Source organism: Dipteris shenzhenensis, chromosome 12 (genome assembly GCF_047967505.1).
Source record: "Dipteris shenzhenensis isolate YYH24624 ecotype China chromosome 12, Dip_SZ_1.0, whole genome shotgun sequence".
NCBI lineage: Eukaryota > Viridiplantae > Streptophyta > Polypodiopsida > Gleicheniales > Dipteridaceae > Dipteris > Dipteris shenzhenensis.
The window spans coordinates 2,187,501-2,207,141 of record NC_141607.1 but is presented as its reverse complement, the minus strand read 5'-3'; the positions used below and the strand labels follow the sequence as shown (position 1 = coordinate 2,207,141).

The window sequence follows — 19,641 nt, the reverse complement described above, 5'->3', positions numbered from 1 at the left end:
TCCTCCTGGTAAAGGCTGCCCGTGAAGACCCATGCATACTCCTTCAAATGGCCTTCAAGTTGTGTATTGTGTCTGTCCAAATACTAGTCAATGTATGTGCCAGATGGACCTAGGAAACATTTAAAGCCTCTGAGAATCTGGATCTCCAAATATGCCATGTTGCTATGCTCCCTAGAATCTCCGCAAAAGTGTCTATAGAGGCATGCAATGGTCTATACGGATATACCTTTGTAAGACTAGAATATATCCAATCGTACAAATTTACATTTTTTCTTGTTCTAAAGTCCAAAAATCTATACAAAAAATAAAATCAAAACGAAAGAGAAGAAAAAAGAGGTAACAATTTATTTTTTTTGAAAAGGAAGACATACTCAGCAAGCAAAGCAACACGTATGTCGTCATCAGTACCCAAGCATAAGCGCATTTACTATGTTTCTAAAGACCCACGGAGTCTCTAGGGCAAACCTAGTGCTTACTAAAATACGTCAAATAAACAAAAGAGAGACAAAACAAGACATAAAGAAGAAAGGAAGAAGGTGACTTAGAAAAAATAAACAAGCAAATCAAGAACAAAATCTTCCAAAAAATAGGAATAATCTCTCTCTCTCTCTCTCTCTCTCTCTCTCTCTCTCTCTCTCATTCCATGTAGGAATGAAAGAAAGAATTTACACAAGGAATGATTTATTTAAAACATTAAAAACTAAATGAGCCCCTTACACTTATGTACCGCTTCCTACAAAGATGCAAAATTAAATCCTAACTTAGAAAGCGCACACATACTAAATCAAACTCACTTTTAAAACTAAAAGAAAAATGGGCTATTTAGTTTCCCGCTTTTGGTTTTCAGCTTATGTTCAATCATTCTAAGCATGCCTAAGGCCGATACACCATAGATAAAAGACTTCATATCTAAGATTGTGCACACTTTTTTCATTATTTTTCTTGGATTATACCTCTTGTGTATTAGTAAAGTGATCAAATTACTACATTGAGTGATAAAAGACTCCTTAATTGTACAAAGGCGGGAAAAGGGAAGAAATGACTCCATATTTTGCCAAATCAGAAAAGTTTTGAGTCAATGTGAGGCATTTTTATAATGTGTAAACCACTATATTCAGGTTTTTCACGTTTATCATATATATCAACCTCTAATCTTGCAGTAGATTGAGAAAGTCTAAGACCTGAGAAAACACAAGAATCCCCTCTTGAAGTGCAGTTCAGTTCACAAGAGTCACGAGGATAGAATCTAGATTCCTTCTCCAAAAGCACAAGCGTCTTTGTACATAAAGTCTTAAAAGTCAGGAACATTTAGTACAAATAAATCATATATGAAACGCCTAACTTGGCTAAGCTTATGTAGTAATCATAAATCAACCAACGTCATCGAACCAAAATAGCCCAACAAGAGTCATGTCTCTCGTAAAATACCTGGAAGGGTATGGCTGCATCAATCTACCGGATTCTTGCTACACTCTCTCTAAGGTGACTTACTGCCTAGAGTGTGCGATCATTTGGAAGTATTATGAAGATCTTCCAAGAACCCATCGAGGAGGCAAGACCTCTCTCCCATCTAGACCACTGCACATAATGAGAAGTATCAAGTGGTCTGCCATAATCAAGTATAATATCATTCCACTGCCTAGAGTGTGCGATCATTTGGAAGCATTATGAAGATCTTGCAAGAACCCATCAAGGAGGCAGGACCTCTCTCCCATCTAGACCACTGCACATAATGAGAAGTATCAAGTGGTCTACCGTAATCAAGTATATTATCATTCCACACGAGGGGCTGTCTATCATCTCTTCTTGAGAGGTAGGGGCAACCAATAAGAGAGTATAATGACAAGCCAATCCAAGTACATTGGACAGCTCTTACAACACTTCTAGTTTCAGCCTGTTTCTTCACCATTGGAGCCTAGCTTCAGGTTCTCCTCTGAGGATGGGAGTGACCCATTTGATGTTACTCTCTACCAAGCAGGCTATGAGCTGCCTTATCTATTTAAGTCACAATAGGCCTGATCCACTCTCTCAATTAAGCAGGTTCATGCACAAGCCCAGTAGACAGCATTGGTAGACACTTGAAAGGCACGCAGCATGTGGAACTGTTACATGATGATATGCATGCTTTCACGAACAATGACTAGCCAGTTGTCACGACATCCGCGTCTCACATTGGCACTGTTTCATGCCATAGTTGTAAGACACGTTAAGACACGACACGTTAGACACGCTTTAGACACGAGTGTCTAAAGTGTCTTAAAGATAAGACACGTAAGACACGTTTTCCAGTTATAATAATATTAAATAAATATTAAATTTAAAAATATAAGTATGTATAAGTACAACTTGGTAGCAATGTAGCATGCTGCATGACTAGCTGCTAGTTTTAAGTTTTAACATTTTAGAAGTACAATGTAGTTAAGAGTCAATCATCATAGTCTTCAATAAAGTTTAAACATATGTCATAAATAACTCGGCCAATGCCACATGAAATTTGAATGAAATCTGAATCCTCATACATATAACTGAATGGAAAACTTTTGAATCTCAAGAGTCAAGTCTCTCAAGACTCATCCTAGTCTGAATCTGCTAGGTCACTGCCACTGCTAGATCCAAAGTCACCATCAGTGATAGTGTTACCCTCACTATCATACTGTGGCTCCTCGGGCACCTCATCCTCCTCCTCCTCCTCATCCTCCCCCTCCTCCTCGTCCAAGGCAGACCGCATAGGTGTATCTGACGAGGTACTGGCCATAGCCACGGCTCTCCCATGGCCACGTCGGATGGCACAACCACGACCTCGTGCTCCTCTTCCACCACTCCTGCCTCTGACTCTGCCTCTGCCTCTGCCCCTGCCCTCAGATGTGTCCCTCTGTGCTGGAATAGCAATGGCTGATGATGCTGATCTACGACGTGAACGAGTGACTCGTCTATCTATGGTCTCTAGCTCTCTATGTAGCTGTGCATATATCTCCTCCTCATCAGCTTCAACTCTAGCATAAGTAGGCAACTTGGTTATGTCAATGCTTGTAGGATCCACCTGCAACAACATTTAGAAGCATATGTTATTATGTTCAATGTTCATTGTTATGATTTCAATTTCCTAGATATATTTAGAATCGAAATCATAGATGATAGAACTGTGAACATGTTACAATAGACTCAAGCTAGTAGCTACCAATGTTACCTGCATTGGACCTGCCAATTTTTTAAGCTTTCTTATAAGCCTCAAGTTTGCACGGCAATATACTAAGCGCTCGAGTTGCCTTGTGCTTAACTTGTTCCTTATTTTCGTATGGATCAAAGAGTAGGAGCTCCAGTTCCTCTCGCATGCTCCTACTGCACATTCCTTTTGCCATTTGGTTCCAAATCCCGATTGGCATTTACAAATCGAGATTAAAGGAGTGAGAATCAAGATCACTCATCATCTACATTTACAGTTTACCTAACCAGGAATAGCAAATGCCAAACTTCAAAGATATATGTCTCAGCTCTCACCTGAGATAAAATCCGGAGAGCCAACTTCCGCACTCGAGGAGTGGAGTAGCCATATGTCTCCCACCACTCAATTGGCTTCATACAAATCTCTTTCCTTCTAGACGTGGGTCTAGAGAAGGAAGCACCCACACTATTCTGATACTGAGAAAGCTCCAAGTCCAGCTCCAATTGCTCATCCTCTGAAAAAACCCTCCCTATGTAGGCATCTCTATCCGCCAATAACTCTGGCTTATTGAATAAATCAGCTGACTTAAACAGTGGATGTAGAAGTGTTGCAAGCCCATGGATGGGCCTACACATGAACTGCCATCTCGTATCCACTAGAGACCTTATTTCTTCCAATCTACATATCAACATAATTTGTAAATTATAATAAACACTGATAATGGATTTATGATAAGTGATGATTCATTACTTATTAATATAATGGACATAGACCAACCTTACCTCTCAGGTGCGAGGGAGTTACATGTACTCAGCGAAACACGCAACTACTCCATGAAATGATGGACCAAGCCAAGAGTACTTCCCTCCATATCAGTCACCCGCAAGACAGCGAATAAAGGATGGAGAGCTTTCACTATGGACTCCATGTCAGTCCAAAGTGAGTGATCCAAGCACATCCTCTATACTGTCATGCTCTCTGCCCTGGTAGAGTCAGGCCACTCTAACCACATCCGAGACACCACTGTCTGTCGCAGAGCTGCATGCACTGCAAGAAGGCGCTCCAAAACAATGTGCATGTATGCAAAGCGTGTCTTCGATGGCCGGACAATTTCCAAGTTGCTATGCTCCCTGAATATGGCCAAGGCCTTGGGCTTCTTCTTAAAGAAGGCTGCAATGGTACTAGCAGTTTGCATCACACTAGCAATCCAAGGGAGCCGACCGATGTCCTCCATGAGAAGGTCTAGGCAATGTGAAGCACAAGGAGTCCTTACAATGGAAGGAAACTCTGCCTCCACAAGCTCTCCCATCCTCACACAATTACTTGCATTGTCTGTAACAACTTGGACCACATTCTCAGGCCCTATCTCAATGATAGCTGCTCGGATATGCTGAAAAATGACTTCACCTATAGTGCTAGCACCTCCTCGACCTGTATCAACAGCTTTCAAAAAATACGTACCAAGGCATGAGGATACCAATATATTAATGATGCCCCTCCTCCTAACATCACTCCAACCATCAGACAGAATGCTACAACCAAATTTCTTCCACCCCTCCTTGATAGGATCAAGAGCTTTGTTAATTCTGCCTATCTCCTCCTCCAACACAGATGTCCTCATCGCACCATATGTCACACCTGTCCATGTATCTGTAGCTCCCACAGCTGCCACTGCCTTGATCATCCTCTTCCACTGTGGTGTTTGTAGGACATTGAAAGCAAAATTGCATTCAATCACAGTCCTCCCAATTTCAATATCTGCCAAACGCTGCCGCTCTTTTTGCCAAGACTGTGTGGACAATGCACCTGATAAAGTCCCCTGGTGCTTTTTCGAAGTAGCCATAGTGGTGGATGGTTGTGAGGATGTAGCAAAAGCAATGCCCTCTTTCCTGGCCCTCTTCTCTGCATGAGAGGAACCAATAGCACTAGAGTCACTATCCATAGCATCATCAAGGTTGATAGTGTGAGACTCAAGCCCCAACAAATCCTCATCTTGCAAGGCAGCAGGCATGGTACTAGGTCCACCACAAAGTTTTGGATGATCTCTGATAACTTTCTGCGCAATCTCAAAAGGAACAGAAGTACATCCACCAATTCCCCTACCACCAAGTCCAGACACATGGAGAATAAGACGTGTCGCTGAGCTCACAAAAGGCTCGCCACAATAATTGCATTTCCACTCTTTGTTTCCTGACCCCGTTGCCACAGCGGGGTTAATCATAGTGGTATGGATCCCCCAAAGTGGATTTGGAGGTTTAGGCATGGTAAATCTCTGCTGCAGCCTGCTATGCTGTAATTCTCTGTTGCTATGCTGTAATTCTCTGCTGCTATGACCTGCGATCTGTCATGTTGGCATGCACACGAGCATAATTCAATATAAATTTTGGGAGAAGTAGAACAAGCAAGTAAACTGCAATCTATAGACTAATTGTGTTGAGAAATGCACATGCCAAGCTTGAAGCAAGCTGCAATAGAAGCTTCAAGGCTCAAGCATTAAGCAGTAACAAGTCTAATGCATAAGGTGCTATGCAGCCCTAAGGAGGCCAAATTAATTAGGGCTTTCAGCCCATACTTTGCCCCCTTTAAATTTACTGTTATTCTAGCAGGCTCTTATATGAAACAAACCCAGAAGGGGGCCAACTTTCTTAGGGATTTCAGGAATCAGCCCATAATTGCCCCAATTTTTTGGGAAAGGAGAAAGCAAGATGCAGAGTGGAGCCAGCACTATATAACGAGATAAAAGAAGGCTGAAGCAAACGATGCAATGTGCACAATGTGAACCTGAAGGCAGGCTGAGCTCCAGCCTCCAACGTTGATGCTCGTCACCCAAACCAGCAGGCTGCAAAAGGTGCCAAAAATCGAACGTACGGTAAATCCGTACAGTGTACGGCGGATCCGTACGGTGTACGGCGGATCCGTACGGTGTACGGCGAATCTGTACAGTGTGTACGTCGAGTCCGTACGGTGTGTACGTCGAGTCTGTACAAGATACGTCAAGTGTGTACGGCAAATCGTCAACAGTTGTGCCGGAGAGGCGAAAGAGCGTACGGATACCGGACGGCTTGTACGGCGAAACGAAAATGCAAAGTCTAAGGTTCCAAAACGTAGGGTTTTTTAAATTTTATAAAAAAAATTTAGAGCGTGTCTAAACGTGTCTTAAGGTAAGACACGTGTCTTAAGTGTCTTAAGTGTCTTACCATAAGACACGAGTGTCTTAACAACCATGTTTCATGCTTGGCTCTTCATGCACTTCTTGGTTCAGCAAGAGGCAGCCCACAGTTGCTACTTCAAGTTGAGAAGCCGAGTACAAGCAATCTTCACAACCACTTGTTACGCTCAAGTTGAGGCAACATGACCTCGGAAGGGTCAGTCGACATTTTCCTTTAAAGGATCAATGTTTGTATTATATTTGTTTGGGCTTCACGTAAATGATCAAAAAGGAATCAAGGTCAAGGTCCTTGGTGAGGGTGACATGGCACAAGACTAAGTGGATCTAAGGCTAAGGGGTCTAAATGCATTAAATGTGCCAAGGGGCAAATGATTTCAATGATATCCCAAGAGAGGGGTAAATGATGCATTGAGGAGATGCCCTCAAATGTAGACATGTGGCATACTAGATCCATCTAGGGATTTGGGGCTTGGTGGAATCTGCAAGCTGGAGCCTTCACGAAGTTGGTTGTTCTGAGAGTTTGCTACCACTGAGGTTGGTTGGGAGGAAACTTTTGGACTGCCCTGTGACTGATCGTTGAACTGATGATATGAAGCAGGTTCAAGTATAGTGAGCATGATAATTTGGTATTAGAGCGTTGGTCGCATGATTGCACTAGGCTGTGGGAGTTTGGAGCAACGCTTCGCTCAGAGCGCAAAGCACGTTTGAGGTGTCGAGGGAGTTGTTCTCATTGGTATCATCGTCGCTGCTCGTTAGCATTGGATGTGTTGGGCTTTCCTTGGTCTGTCATGCCGGTGTAGATCGTCTACAAATTCATGTGAATCGGCAGGTGGATGGCAAAGCTAGCCGGTAGAAGTGGATAACGCTGAGCGTTGATGAGCAACACACTACGGATCCTTGTGGGATTTTGACGTCAGTGTTAGCAACTTCAATGCCTATGTTTGGGTGCCAAGGTCTTAAGCTTGAGATCGTGAAGTGTTTCTAAAGACTTCGAAGCAAGTCTCGCCTGTTACTTGGTCAAAGGATTTTGTTGCGCAAATGTTTACTGGATTCAGGCGATGATTTTCAAAAGCTTAGTCGTAGATATTGTGAACACTGGTGGGAGCTATACGCTGATTGGAGAAAGCCCTGCATTAAAGAGTTCATTCACGTCGTCGGTGTCACAAGCTGGGCGTAGAAGATAAGTTGTTTCACCCGCTTGCGTGTAATTTCGACTGGTTAGACGTTGGGTGATGAAACTCAAATCATGGTGGTTCAGCGTAGTAATCGGTAGATTTGTATATTCAAGCAACAAGCTCCGACTAGCGTCCTTCGCGTTCGTTGGGAAGCATAGTCGAATCAAGGGATACCTCGTCCTTGCAGAAGAAGGGACCAATGTCAAATAAGAATCACAAGAATTCACTTTTGCAGACAAAGGGCACAACCTTCTACATTAATCATTAGCTGCCAAGTTATCAAAAGCATACCCTGATGATGACGAAGTTAGGCTTTGGAAGGAAGCAATTTCAATGTTCTTATAGGAAAGAAGGAAGATATGACCAGGCAGCTTTCTATGTCTTTTAAATTTAGTTGTGGTATCTGTTCATTCATTTTGCCTTAGGATTTGAGGTTTCTGAGATTGCAGATATTTCCCTAGTATAGGGAAAAGATATTCATCTTGGTTCTCAACTATTTCCAGTTGATGGTTACGCCTGTTTAGACACCTTTTGTGGTTGTGAGATTGAAAAGCAGTTTGTGAATAGAGTTTTAGGCGGTGTTTTATTCATTTTTTTTATTTTTTTTAAAAACACACATCGACCTAAATGGAAGTAGAAGAAGAAGCTTCTAGAGTGGATCCCGTAGAGTCGGGAGTCCGACCGACCCCACAGGTGTCACGCCTAGCAAGCCATACACTATCTGATAGAATTGCATTATTGGAGGATACCTTGCAACAAATTCTAGCGCAACAATTACAAGCAAATGTAGGGCAATCCGAGCTCAAGAAAATGGTTCATAGTATGTCTACTAGACCATCTCGTGAAAAGAGGTAATTCTCCAATGGAGCCTGAAACCAATGTTCATACGATCGAGCCTAGGAGGGCTAAGGTACCTAATATTGCCAATTATAGGCCAGAAAAGTCTTATGGTCGGATGTTTGACCGTAGTTCCGATATCATAGAGACCTAGTTACACAAATGGGACGAGGCTTTCGCCATTTGTGAAATCAAGAATGATATGAAAAAAATTCGCGAGGCCACCGATATGTTTAATGAGGCAGTAGATAGGTGGTGGATAAAACAGCAGAAAGATGGAGTGGCATCCACTACTTGGGAGGGGTTTAAAAAAGAATTTAGAAAACACTTCTTACCTCCTGACGAAGCATCCCGAGCTTGAGATCAGTATCGAAACCTTCGTCAGAGAAATTTATCAGTGGCGGAATACACTAATAAGTTCAGAGAAAGTGTAATGAAAGTTTATGAACCTCTACCTCAGTCAATCCAGGTAAAAGATTTTATCTTTGGACTCAATGATCGAATCAAGATGGAAGTTCGGGCTAAGTATGCGAACACGCTAGATGAAGCAATTGCCATAGCCCTGAACTATGAGGATGCCAAAGGGAATAGACCAAGTGGGTTTGTGCAAGTTGGGACTCGATATGAGTACCCAAAGAAAACGGGGTTTAAGAAGAAGTGGATTAGCAAAGGGAGTGCCTCACAGCATAGTGGTCAAGCCAAGCCGCAAGGCCAGTTAAGACTCCTAAACCAAGTACCACCATAGGAATGAAAAGAAAAGTAACACCAATGGCAGCCCGGGCTTGGTCAAAGTCTTATTTGAACCCAGAGCAAAGAGAAAAAGAGAGGAGAGAAGGCTTGTGTTTTGGATGCCTTCAGCATCATCAGTGGAAAAATTGTCCACGAAACAAGGATCGTCGGATGGCTGAGATGGTGATCTTAGAATGCGACGTGGAAATGGAGGGAAGTCCCAAAGCAGAACAGATGCAAATTCAGCTAACGAGATCTTCTCAAAGGTCAGTACATGTTTTGTTATGTGTGTCCGTTGCTAAGTTAGTAACTAGTGCACTTGATAATGTCCTGTCAAAGCCTGCAACAACGGGGTATACAGCCTTTAACGATACGGAGTTAATTAAGATGAAGGGGCAAGTAGCTAATCATGACATCATTGTGTTGTTTGACTCTGCGTCAACACACAATGTAATTAACTCCAAGCTTGTAAAGAGGCTGAAATTAAAGACTAGCCCATCTGACTATGCATATACAGTCAGAATGGCAGACGGAAGTTCAACTGAAGTATGGGACCAAAGGGTTACCCAGTTGGAACTTCGAATTCAGGACTATGCTAAGAAGCTTGATTTTGAAATGACAAAGCTTGCTCACGCAGACATAGCCCTGAGTAAGGCTTGGCATTCTAGGAAGAATCCAACCATAGATTGGAAAAAGCACATTTATCAATTCAAGATGAATGATGTGTTGTATGTCTTACAAGGTGAAAAAGATATACCTCAAGGACCGTTGGTTTCTACAATGGAAGTTCGAAAAGCTCAAGAAGAGTTTTTGTTTCTTTGTACAGCATCGATAGAGCCGATTGATGGTCCTTCGGCTAGCACTAATGTTACCCAAAATGGAGAGATGGTCAAGTTAGCTGATCAAATAGCAGAGGAGTTCTCTGATTGTTTTAGGGATGAGTTACCTTATGGGTTACCTCCACAGCGGAATGTTCAGCATAAGATTGAACTAATCCCAAGAGCAAAACCTGTAAATAGACCTCCCTATAGGTTAAGTTTTATCGAAGAAGCAGAGGTACGAAGACAACTGGAAGAATACCTCAAGCTGGGGCAAATCCAACCCAGTTTCTCACCTCCCTATAGGTTAAGTTTTACCAAAGAAGCAGAGGTACAAAGACAACTGGAAGAATATCTCAAGCTAGGGCAGATCCAACCCAATTTCTCACCTTTTGCTTCGCTAGTGATATTTTAAAAAAAGAAAGATGATACTTTTCGCCTCTGTATAGATTACAAAGCATTGAATAATATCACTATTAAGCACAGGTATCCAATGGCTCGGATTGATGATTTGTTAGATGCGTTACATGGGGCCGTAACTTTCAATAAGATAGATCTTAAATGTGGCTGTATTAGAGCCGAGGATGTGCATAAAATCGCTTTTAGAAGCAAGTTTGGACATTATGAGTTTTTGGTAATGCCGTTTGGACTTACCAATGCTCTAGCTACATTCGTCATGCTTATGAACGATTTACTACGTCCGTATATCGGGAAGTTTGTAGTACATTTTATTGACGATATTCTTGTGTTCAACAAAAGTATAAGAATAGTGTCCAATACTTTGAGGAAAGCCAGTCTTTATGTAAATAAAAAGGAAACTGTACTGTGTATGATAAGACTTGAATATTTAGGATTCATTATTACTCCTGAGGGGGTAGAAATGGATCCAAAGAAAGTGGCTGCGATAATGACTTGGCCTATCCCTCAGAGTTTGACCACTTTGCGATCATTCTTGGGATTCGTCCAATTTTATCGAAGGCATATCAAAGGATATTCCGAGATAGTATCGCCATTGACTGATCTGACCTCAAATAAAGTACCTTTTATATGGGGACAGAATCAACATGAGAGTTTTAACACCATAAAACAAGCTGTGGTCTCGAGACCGGTGTTAAAAAAAGTTGATCCCCAAAAACCGTTTTTTCTTGAAATTGATGCAAGTGGCATTGCGGTAGGAGCAGTTCTCCTCCAAGAGGGAAGGCCGGTAGCCTTTGAAAGCAAAAAGCTTTCTCCCTCTCAACGAAATTGGCCAACTCATGAATTAGAGTTGTATGTTGTTGTCCATGCTCTAAAAACATGGAGACATTATTTGTATGGGTCAGAGTTTTATGTTGATGTTGATCATGATACTCTGGAATATTTTTGTAAACAACCTGACTTGAGAGGCCGCCGAGCTAGGTGGGCAGAACTCATGCAGGAGTTTAACTTGACGATTCGGTATCGAAGAGGGAAGGATAATAAAGTTGCAGATGCGTTGTCCCGCATTATGCATAATATGAGTTTCACGGTATTAGAAAATGCTCTAATGACCGAGATTAGAGAAACTCAAAAGGGCTGAAAAGAAATAACAAGGTAGTAGTACCTAATCAGAATGATCTCGGGCGGCAGAGAGTCATTCAACAATGCCATGATAGCCCATGTGCGGGACATCCACGAGTCGAGAAAGCGTATGATCTCGTGAAGCGAGATTTCTTTTGATCGAAAATGAAAAAACATATTCATGAATATGTGACACGTTGTTTTTCGTGTCAAGTAAGTAAGGCAGAGCGGGTGAAGCCACCCGGACTTTTACAACCTTTGGAAATACCACTAGGTAGGTGGGAGAGTATTTCCATGGACTTTATTGTAGGTCTGCCTACGACACAAGGTGGATATGATTCTATCCTTGTGGTAGTTGATCGTCTTACCAAGATGGCTCACTTCATTCCAACTAGAGAGTTTGTTAGTGCCCCGCAAGTGGCGGATTTGTTTATTAAACATGTATTTCGTTTGCATGGATTACCCAAATCCATAGTGTCAAACAGGGATGTCAAATTTACGAGTCATTTTTGGACTGCAGTGTTGGAGACACTAAGGACTAAGCTGGGAATGAGTAGTGGGGATCATCCAGAAACGGATGGTTAGACAAAAAGAATCAACCAAATTTTAGAGGATATGCTTCATTGAGGCAACATACGTGGGACAAATGGTTGCCATTGTTAGAATTTGCCTACAATGATAGAAAACATTCCTCTACAGAGTTCAGTCCGTTTGAGCTAAACTATGGTTATAGACCAACAAATCCAACTACAGTTGGAGTACCTCAGAAAGTGCCTAGTGCCGTGAACTTTGTGGCTCAGATGCAGGAGATGCTAGCACTTGCGAGAGCTAACATTCGCCAAGCTATGGATAGAGCTAAGGCGTATGCAGATGAAAACGGATCCATTAGAGAATTTAAGAAAGGAGAAAAAGTTTTTCTCAGAGTTCCTTCGCACTCCAAGTCTTTGAATGCAGAAGAGTGTGCTAAGTTATCACCCCGATATTATGGGCCATGGTTAATTCTAAAAAGAATAGGCAAGGTAGCCTATAAATTAGAATTACCACAGGGTTGTAAGGTGCACCCAGCGTTTCATGTTTCTCGCTTAAAGAAATTTTTGCATACAGGTGACTCACTAATCGAGGGTGTTGTTTTGTTTCAAGAGATAGAGGATAATGAAAGATGCAAACCAATAAGAATCCTGGACCGAGGAAAAATGCAAGTACGCAATCGGAAGATACCCACGCTGTTGGTTGCATGGCATGGTTTACCTCTATCAAAAGCTACCTAGGAATCCGTATACCAGTTACGAAGAGTGTTCCCAGACTTTATCATCCAGGATGCTCAAGCCTGAAGAGGGAAGGAATGTTACGCTCAAGTTGAGGCAACATGACCTCGGAAAGGTCAGTCAACATTTTCCTTTAAAGATCAATGTTTGTATTATATTTGTTTGGGCTTCACGTAAATAATCAAAAAGGAATCAAGGTCAAGGTCCTTGGTGAGGGTGACATGGCACAAGACTAGGTGGATCTAAGGCTAAGGGGTCTAAATGCATTAAATGTGCCAAGGGGCAAATGATTTCAATGATATCCCAAGAGAGGGGTAAATGATGCAAAGAAGATGCCCTCAAATGTAGACATGTGGCATACTAGATCCATCTAGGGATTTGGGGCTTGGTGGAATTTGCAAGCTAGAGCCTTCACGAAGTTGGCTGTTCTGAGAGTTTGCTACCACTGAGGTTGGCTGAGAGGAAACTTTGAGTACCTGCCCCGTGATTGATCGTTGAACTAACGATATGAAGCAGGTTCAAGTATAGTGAGCGTAATACCACTATAGAGTGTGTGCTTGGCTTCACAATTTACCTACAGATCTTGATGTCAGCCAGGCATCTTCTACCATGATCTACAGTGACAACCAGAGTAATTTGGCCATAACATGTAATCATGTCTTTCGTGCACATACCAAGCATTGAGGTGCACTATCATCATATTCAAGAGCGACTATCAGCTAGAGATATACAATTGTCCTAAGTTTCCACAAAGGATAACTTAGCACATCTCTTCACACGAAGGCTCTACCACAACCCAAGTTTTAAGTTTTTCGACGAGCTTTACACTTGGTGCAATTTGTTACATGATTAGGCTTCCTTATACTATCATAGGTTGCTATATCCATCATGGACAAATATGTGCAACCATGATATAGCTTCCAGGTATACCTGAGATGTATCCAGATACTTCAGCCTTACTATGGAGGGGGGTTTGTTGACACTTAGCCTTACTATGGAGGGGGGTTTGTTGACACTTAGCCCTGGAATGACCTTGTAGGCTAGTTAGGACACTTAGTCCTATTGGGACACCTAGTACACTTGGGACATTTAGTCCTAAGTTGACTTTAGTTGACTTTGGGTCTTATATTGGCCATCTCTTGTATTGTCATTTATCCATTTGCAAGTACACTTCAGTTCCTTCAACTTGTTGTCTCCTCCTTGCATTCTAGCTTCCCTCCATTGTTCCCCACATCCAACAATGATGTCTTGGTAGATAATACAAAGTGACCCAAATGCAAAAGTCTCATGTGCACATTTAGATCGCCATAACTGGCATGGACTAAGAGTGGTTATGATCTCTCATGCCAAATCTACAAAAGGAGAATGAGGCTTGAATACAGCTACTAATACCACATCTAGTATTGTCTTCTCTAGAGCAAGAGAACCATGTTTGATTTTGTACTCTCATAAAAACGTCAAAAGGCCCAGAATGTGTGAGCCATGGTCCTCTGTGGATCAAGAAAACCTTGTTCGAATCTGCACCCTTAAAAGCCCCGGAGATCCGGACCACGTGACCAAAGTGATGGACTCCTCGGTGATCTAGCACGTACCTCTCCTTGTCACGCCAATCAAGCATGCAATGCCCTTCTAGATTCTCTGGGTCTCGACCCTCTTTTCAACTTGCAATGCTCACTGCACTTCAAGGACCCGCACCAAGGTCCGTGTCTAGGTGTCAACAAGGAGTCCATGCTAGAAGAGCCAAAAGGACATGGAAATTCGTCTCATCTAGTAGGACCTTCCTCGTCATCTCCAAAAGTGATTGTGCATTGGAGAGTACCTAATATGCTCTCTGAGTAGATATCAACTGCAAACTATGTATCTCTGCTCATCTAGCATTTTTTAGTAAATAGCTAAATGCATCAATATATCTCCATTCTCTAGGATCCCATGGTAAGTATTGAAGATGACTCCTCCATATAGTCAAAGGTACCATCGGATTACCAATGACTAGAGAGCAATGAGGGTATATATACCATCGCATGGTGCTTAAGTCAACAACTTTGATCTTAATTTGAATAGCATCCTTGATAAGCTCATGCTCTGTCAATCTAACTAATCTCCAACCCTTCCCAGCTGCACTAAGAACTCTCTCTCTCCTCCCTAGTCACAAAGGACACAAATAACCTATAGGCAAACACGTGCCGGAGAATACACCCAAAAATGAGCTTGTCTGCCTGATTGGTCATTTGCATCATATTTGTTTTGTTTTAAGAGCTAGCTTTGCTGTGTGAGGCACTTACACCCACCAGACATCTCATGAAGGTCTTTCCCCCCACCTTATTTATTCGGTGCCACCTCAAGTGTGGACTCTCTGGACGGGTTTTGTTAAGATTCTACACCACAAGAAGAGCACTTTTTGTACAAGCAAAGGGCATGGGTGAACGACTTGGAGAGCGGAGAAGATACCAGGACCCTGACAGACCCAGGCATTCGGGGCTTGCCTTCGACCTCCACGCCTCCAACTCACCATGCTAAAACTCTATAAACTGGCGGGTGCTCAATCTAGAGCTGCCATACCCAAACTAGGCGTCGGCTCAACAAAATCGTTGTATCAATCTGTAAGTTGCCTCTCAAATTGCACAATAAATCTTAGGTGATAATGTCATGCTTCGGTGTAAGGTAGCTCTTTGAAGACTCTCCAGGCACATAAAGATGAGGCCGGTCCCTTTCCCACCTGGACCACTGCATGTATCTTGATAGCCTAGTGGATGAGCTAAAGCATCAATGGAGTACTCGTTCCACATAATGGGCTGCATGTCCCTCTCATCCAAAGTCTGAGGGGAAACCCATGTGAGGGTCCCATGATCTACTAGTAATCGATACCAAAGAGGGGTGAAGGCGGAACCCTGGTACAGCATTTGTGAAGATCTCATGCTCGGCAACCAATGCATTTGGAGGGAATAAAGCCTTGAATCTATAAGTAGAAAATTATTGACAAGAAAGAGTCCTATCATCACCAACTTACCTAGTAGTCTTTGCACTAAATGTGATCTCAATGCCACCCTCATGGCTAGGTAGGATGATGGTGCTCAAAGCTCCCCTGGCCCTCGTGTCACAACTGTGCCATCAGAATGAGAACTAGCATGCAAATGCTAGCAAAACCTTGTTCGTCATGAAGGCTCTCGAGGCTAAGTTTAGAGTAGAACTCTTGATGTTCGTAACTGGAGCAAATCGCTACGTGAGAGTCACATCTATACCAACCTGGCATCACAAATCTTTGGCTGAGATGCCCTTTTGTCCATTTGAATATGCAAGCTCAATCTGTTAGCAAGCCTTCACTTTCCCATGAACACTATAGACAATTAATCCATATTATATCATTCCCAAGTAATTTTTCCATTTTATTTTTGTGGACGTTTTTTACTGATCTCGCATCTGCAGAAAGACAAACATGAAACATTTCCTTATAGACTTTCATCAGTTCAGTAAGCAATCACGAAATGGATACAGTTGACAGTAAAGATGAGAGCTTTGTGCCAGTTCCTACTTGCAAAAAGGTGATAGCCCGTCGCAGATCCCCCTCCGCGATACGATTAAGAGTTGCTAAGGCCTGTGTTAAAAATCCATCCAAGTTGAATTAAGAAGAGAGTGTTTTTGTTTTTTCTCTGGTATTTCAACTGGATCTAACTCAGAAACTTTCATCCAAAACAAGCACCTGGCTGTCAAGCTCCAGACCTTCCTCTTGACAAATGTACTGAATGCGGCCAGTCAAGACATCGTTAAGAAGAGGCTTAAATCTAAATTTTGCACATCTTGATGCAAGGGGTTCAATAATTCTGCACATCAACCAGATTGGAACGACCATAATTGCCTGCAATTGATTCTTCAAAATCCAAGGAAACCACAAAAAGGGCAAGCTACACCTGGCCTACCTGCTGACATAATTGCAAATGAAGCAGAAACGAGTGACTTTTGAGTATGTTTCCATAGTACGCCTCAAAGCATTCTGTAAAGTAAAGAAACATCAGGCTGCATGCACATCTAAGTATCATGTGAGACTGAAACTGATATCGCATCTACAGTCCTTGCTCGTATAAAATACTCTACCGCGCAAATGCAATCTAGCCCTAATCAATACTTTGAAATTCAGAGCATAAAGTTATATTTTCTAGGTCAGACCAGATGTACCTGAGCATCTTCTGTCATGGAATCTGCCTCATCCAAGATGATGATCTTAAAGGGTGGACAAGGGTAACCGCTGAAATTTTTCACCAATACAGTATGAACATTGGCAGGGCTTGACTTAAGAGAAGAAGAGTTATAAGTGCTAGATTGAAAACACCAATTCCATGTTTCGTACGTGAAGCACTTCAAAGCGTGCTCCCTGCTACGCAAGTAGTGCGCATGCATCTAACTGCTTTAGGCCAAGAAGCTGGACACCTGCGCTTAGATTGTCTATCCTGGAACGTCCCGTGCATATAACATACTTAAGAACTGTTCCTTCAGAGGCCTAATAATTTAGTCCATTCAATGGCCACACTCCTGCTTCTGTTTCTATGATTTAGTGAGAAGTAATGACCTTACACCAGCTCCAACGGCAACCGCCGCAAAATCCTTTATCTTGGTCCGCACTACATTTATTCCACGATCGTCACTCGCGTTCAATTCTAGGACCCTGGTTTTGTAAAGTTCAGGCCTGCAAACCTGTGTGCGGTTAATTTGATGCAAAGCCCACTAAACACGGCAAGTCCTCTGATGAACGCAACGGTCTACAAAGCTTACCCGAACAACTGACGTGATATCGCCAGTGCCGTGGTTGTCTTACCGGTGCCAGGCGGCCCGTAAAAAAGCAAATGTGGAAGCTGCAGTCCTTCGATGTCAGTGACAAGTAGGTGAAAGGATACATGGTTACGGAACCCATCAACAAAAGAAAACGCACGTTGCCTGTTTCGAGAGTGTTGATGAGAGTCCGCACGACTTCATCCTGATAGACGACGTCTTTCACCTGCCTAGGCCGGCTACGAATGCAAACCCATCATCATCAAAGTTATGCAGAGGTAAGCAAAAGCTGGAAACGGAAGGGCAAGCATGTGAGGACTCACTATTTCTCCACCCACTGCTGAGTGGTGTGTGCAAGGGGAGCCATTCTCCCGACGCCCTCTCTGTCTCTTTTTCTTCTTTACTCTTCATACAAAGTTTTCCCTCCAAATAGGGGCTAGCATGGCTTTAGGATGACTCCCATCCTACACCAAGTGGTCTAGGATAGATTTAGAATGGGAGTAGCCACTTTTTTTCCCATCCTTGGCAGCCAAATGGGTTCCCCTTTTTTAGGGATTCAAAAACATGGAAGGATGACATGTGTCCTTGTCCCCACAAGGTCCCCACCTCTTAAACACATGAAATCATGCCATGTGTCCTTGTCCTCACAAGGTCCCCACCTCTTAAACACATGCAATGATGCCATGTGTCCTCTTCCTCCTAAATCCATACCTAGTTTTTTTTGTTGGCGGGATGGGAATAGGATATAAATATGCATGGGACCACCTTTTCCCATTCCCATCCTATTTCTTCCCATGTGCTAAGCCCCTAACACCCCTCTCACACTCGGCCTTCTGCCCTTTTGTCACACACTCATTTACCCGTCTACGGCCCAGGTCTCAACGTGGGATCTTAAAATGTCTTTGATTTCAAGAAATAAAATTTCAAGTTTTAAGACCCCTCCACCACCGCAAACATCGCATCACTTGGCTTTATGCTCAGTCTACTCAACTATTTGTTGAGTGTGATCTTCATGGGAGGAGTCTTCAACCTTAGTGATGACTTGGCCACATCTGGTTGGATCTACAATGTGGAATTGAGGTGGCCATGACATGAACTAGAGGTGGCCACGTGTGTTCATCACATGTGGATTCTTCCCTCAGTGATTGGTCCATGCAAAGGGTCTTCCATGCTAGTAGACAAGCAACATGAAGAGGCTGGCTGATGCATGCGACGGACGTGCCTGTTCCGGGGAGTTCTCAGAGGCGATGATTGATGCAATTTCAGAGCTGATGACAATCTACTCTTCTTTTTGTCCGAGTCTTTGTGGCTCACTTCTGGTCACGCAGTTGTGTTAGGGTCGTTAGTAGAATCTGTGTCAATTGTAGAGAGGCTACAGGCCCTGTAGGGATGCGCCTCAGGTCATAGGTCTTCTAAGAATAGTTTTTTAACTATTTCTTCTCCAATTTACTATTCTCCATATTCTGAAGTTTTCGGTGCATTCTGAGCTCTCGCTGTGTGAATAATTCAATCAAGTCTCCATCTTCTTGTCGTATAAACTCTAAAACCCATCAATGGTATCAAAGCGGGTTGATAGAGAAGGCCTGTAAGTTTTTTGTTGTACGTGCATGCAAGCTTGTTCTAAATCCTTATGTCGAGAAGGTCTTCCCCTTCTAGAATCAAAGTATTTGAGTTTCCACGATCGTGTAGGAAGCCACGAAGTAGATGTCAACATGGAAGGAGGAATTCTATTGATGTTTTGGCAGAAGCCTGTTTTAGAGCAATAATTGAGTATTGAGGTCTTTGTGTATCAAAGAAATGGATCTCACCAACAAAGAGAAGGTCAAAATTTCTCTCGTCAAGTTTACGAGTCGGAACTTTTCTTCCTAGCAACTAGCAACACGGCTATATTTGATGCAAAAAGGCTTATGGAGCCCGGTCGATGGAGCTGAAAAAAAAGCCAGAGGTAGAGCGAGAAGTAATGGCTTGGAACCAGAAGAGCAACAAAGACATTGAGCTTATTGGTAGAGCGCTCGGACCAGACTACTTCCACCATATAGATGTAAAGAAGTCAGCAACCGAGAGCTGGAGAATCCTGGAGACACTTTTCGCCATGCGCATGAAACATTCAAAGGCTATATTGAAGCAAGAATTGTTTGACTTAAAGATGAATGAAAATGAGAATCTGAGGTCATTTTTGAATCGA

The 19,641-nt window shown here is 42.7% G+C and overlaps 2 protein-coding genes and 1 pseudogene across 3 annotated transcripts in view; all 3 read right to left on the bottom strand.

Moving 5' to 3' along the window:
- The window catches only part of EMB1968 (ATPase family associated with various cellular activities (AAA)), a 45,278-nt gene extending 26,948 nt beyond the window's left edge, over positions 1-18,330 (bottom strand). For both annotated transcript variants that reach the window (XR_015541871.1, XM_087382323.1), the window contains exons 1-9: positions 18,280-18,330; positions 17,780-17,892; positions 17,617-17,695; positions 17,460-17,539; positions 17,257-17,373; positions 16,866-16,935; positions 16,610-16,683; positions 16,393-16,513; positions 16,225-16,287 (exon numbers count right to left, since the gene is read on the bottom strand). Coding sequence is in view for 1 of the 2 variants with exons in the window: in XM_087382323.1 (XP_087238449.1) it covers positions 16,225-16,287; positions 16,393-16,513; positions 16,610-16,683; positions 16,866-16,935; positions 17,257-17,373; positions 17,460-17,539; positions 17,617-17,695; positions 17,780-17,823 (648 nt within the window). In the remaining variant the exon portion in view is untranslated. The remainder of the gene's footprint in view (positions 1-16,224; positions 16,288-16,392; positions 16,514-16,609; positions 16,684-16,865; positions 16,936-17,256; positions 17,374-17,459; positions 17,540-17,616; positions 17,696-17,779; positions 17,893-18,279) is intronic.
- Positions 2,576-3,813, bottom strand: LOC147895674 (uncharacterized). Its single transcript, XM_087382778.1, has 3 exons — positions 3,499-3,813; positions 3,188-3,349; positions 2,576-3,040 (listed from the first exon to the last, which is right to left on the bottom strand). The coding sequence occupies exons 1-3, from the start codon at positions 3,796-3,798 to the stop codon at positions 2,576-2,578; spliced, it is 927 nt and encodes a 308-aa protein (XP_087238904.1). The 5' UTR covers positions 3,799-3,813.
- LOC147895673 (uncharacterized) lies at positions 3,990-5,384 on the bottom strand (annotated as a pseudogene).
- Positions 18,331-19,641: the final 1,311 nt, after the last annotated feature.

Bases quoted from the DNA above. Each gene is read 5' to 3' on its own strand.
- LOC147895674 (XM_087382778.1), bottom strand. From the start codon at position 3,798: ATGTGTAGGCCCATCCATGGGCTTGCAACACTTCTACATCCACTGTTT. The intron at 3,350-3,498 runs GTGAGAGCTGAG...AAATGGCAAAAG, and splicing joins CTCTCCGGATTTTATCTCAG to GAATGTGCAGTAGGAGCATG. The intron at 3,041-3,187 runs GTAACATTGGTA...ATGTTGTTGCAG, and splicing joins AATTGGCAGGTCCAATGCAG to GTGGATCCTACAAGCATTGA.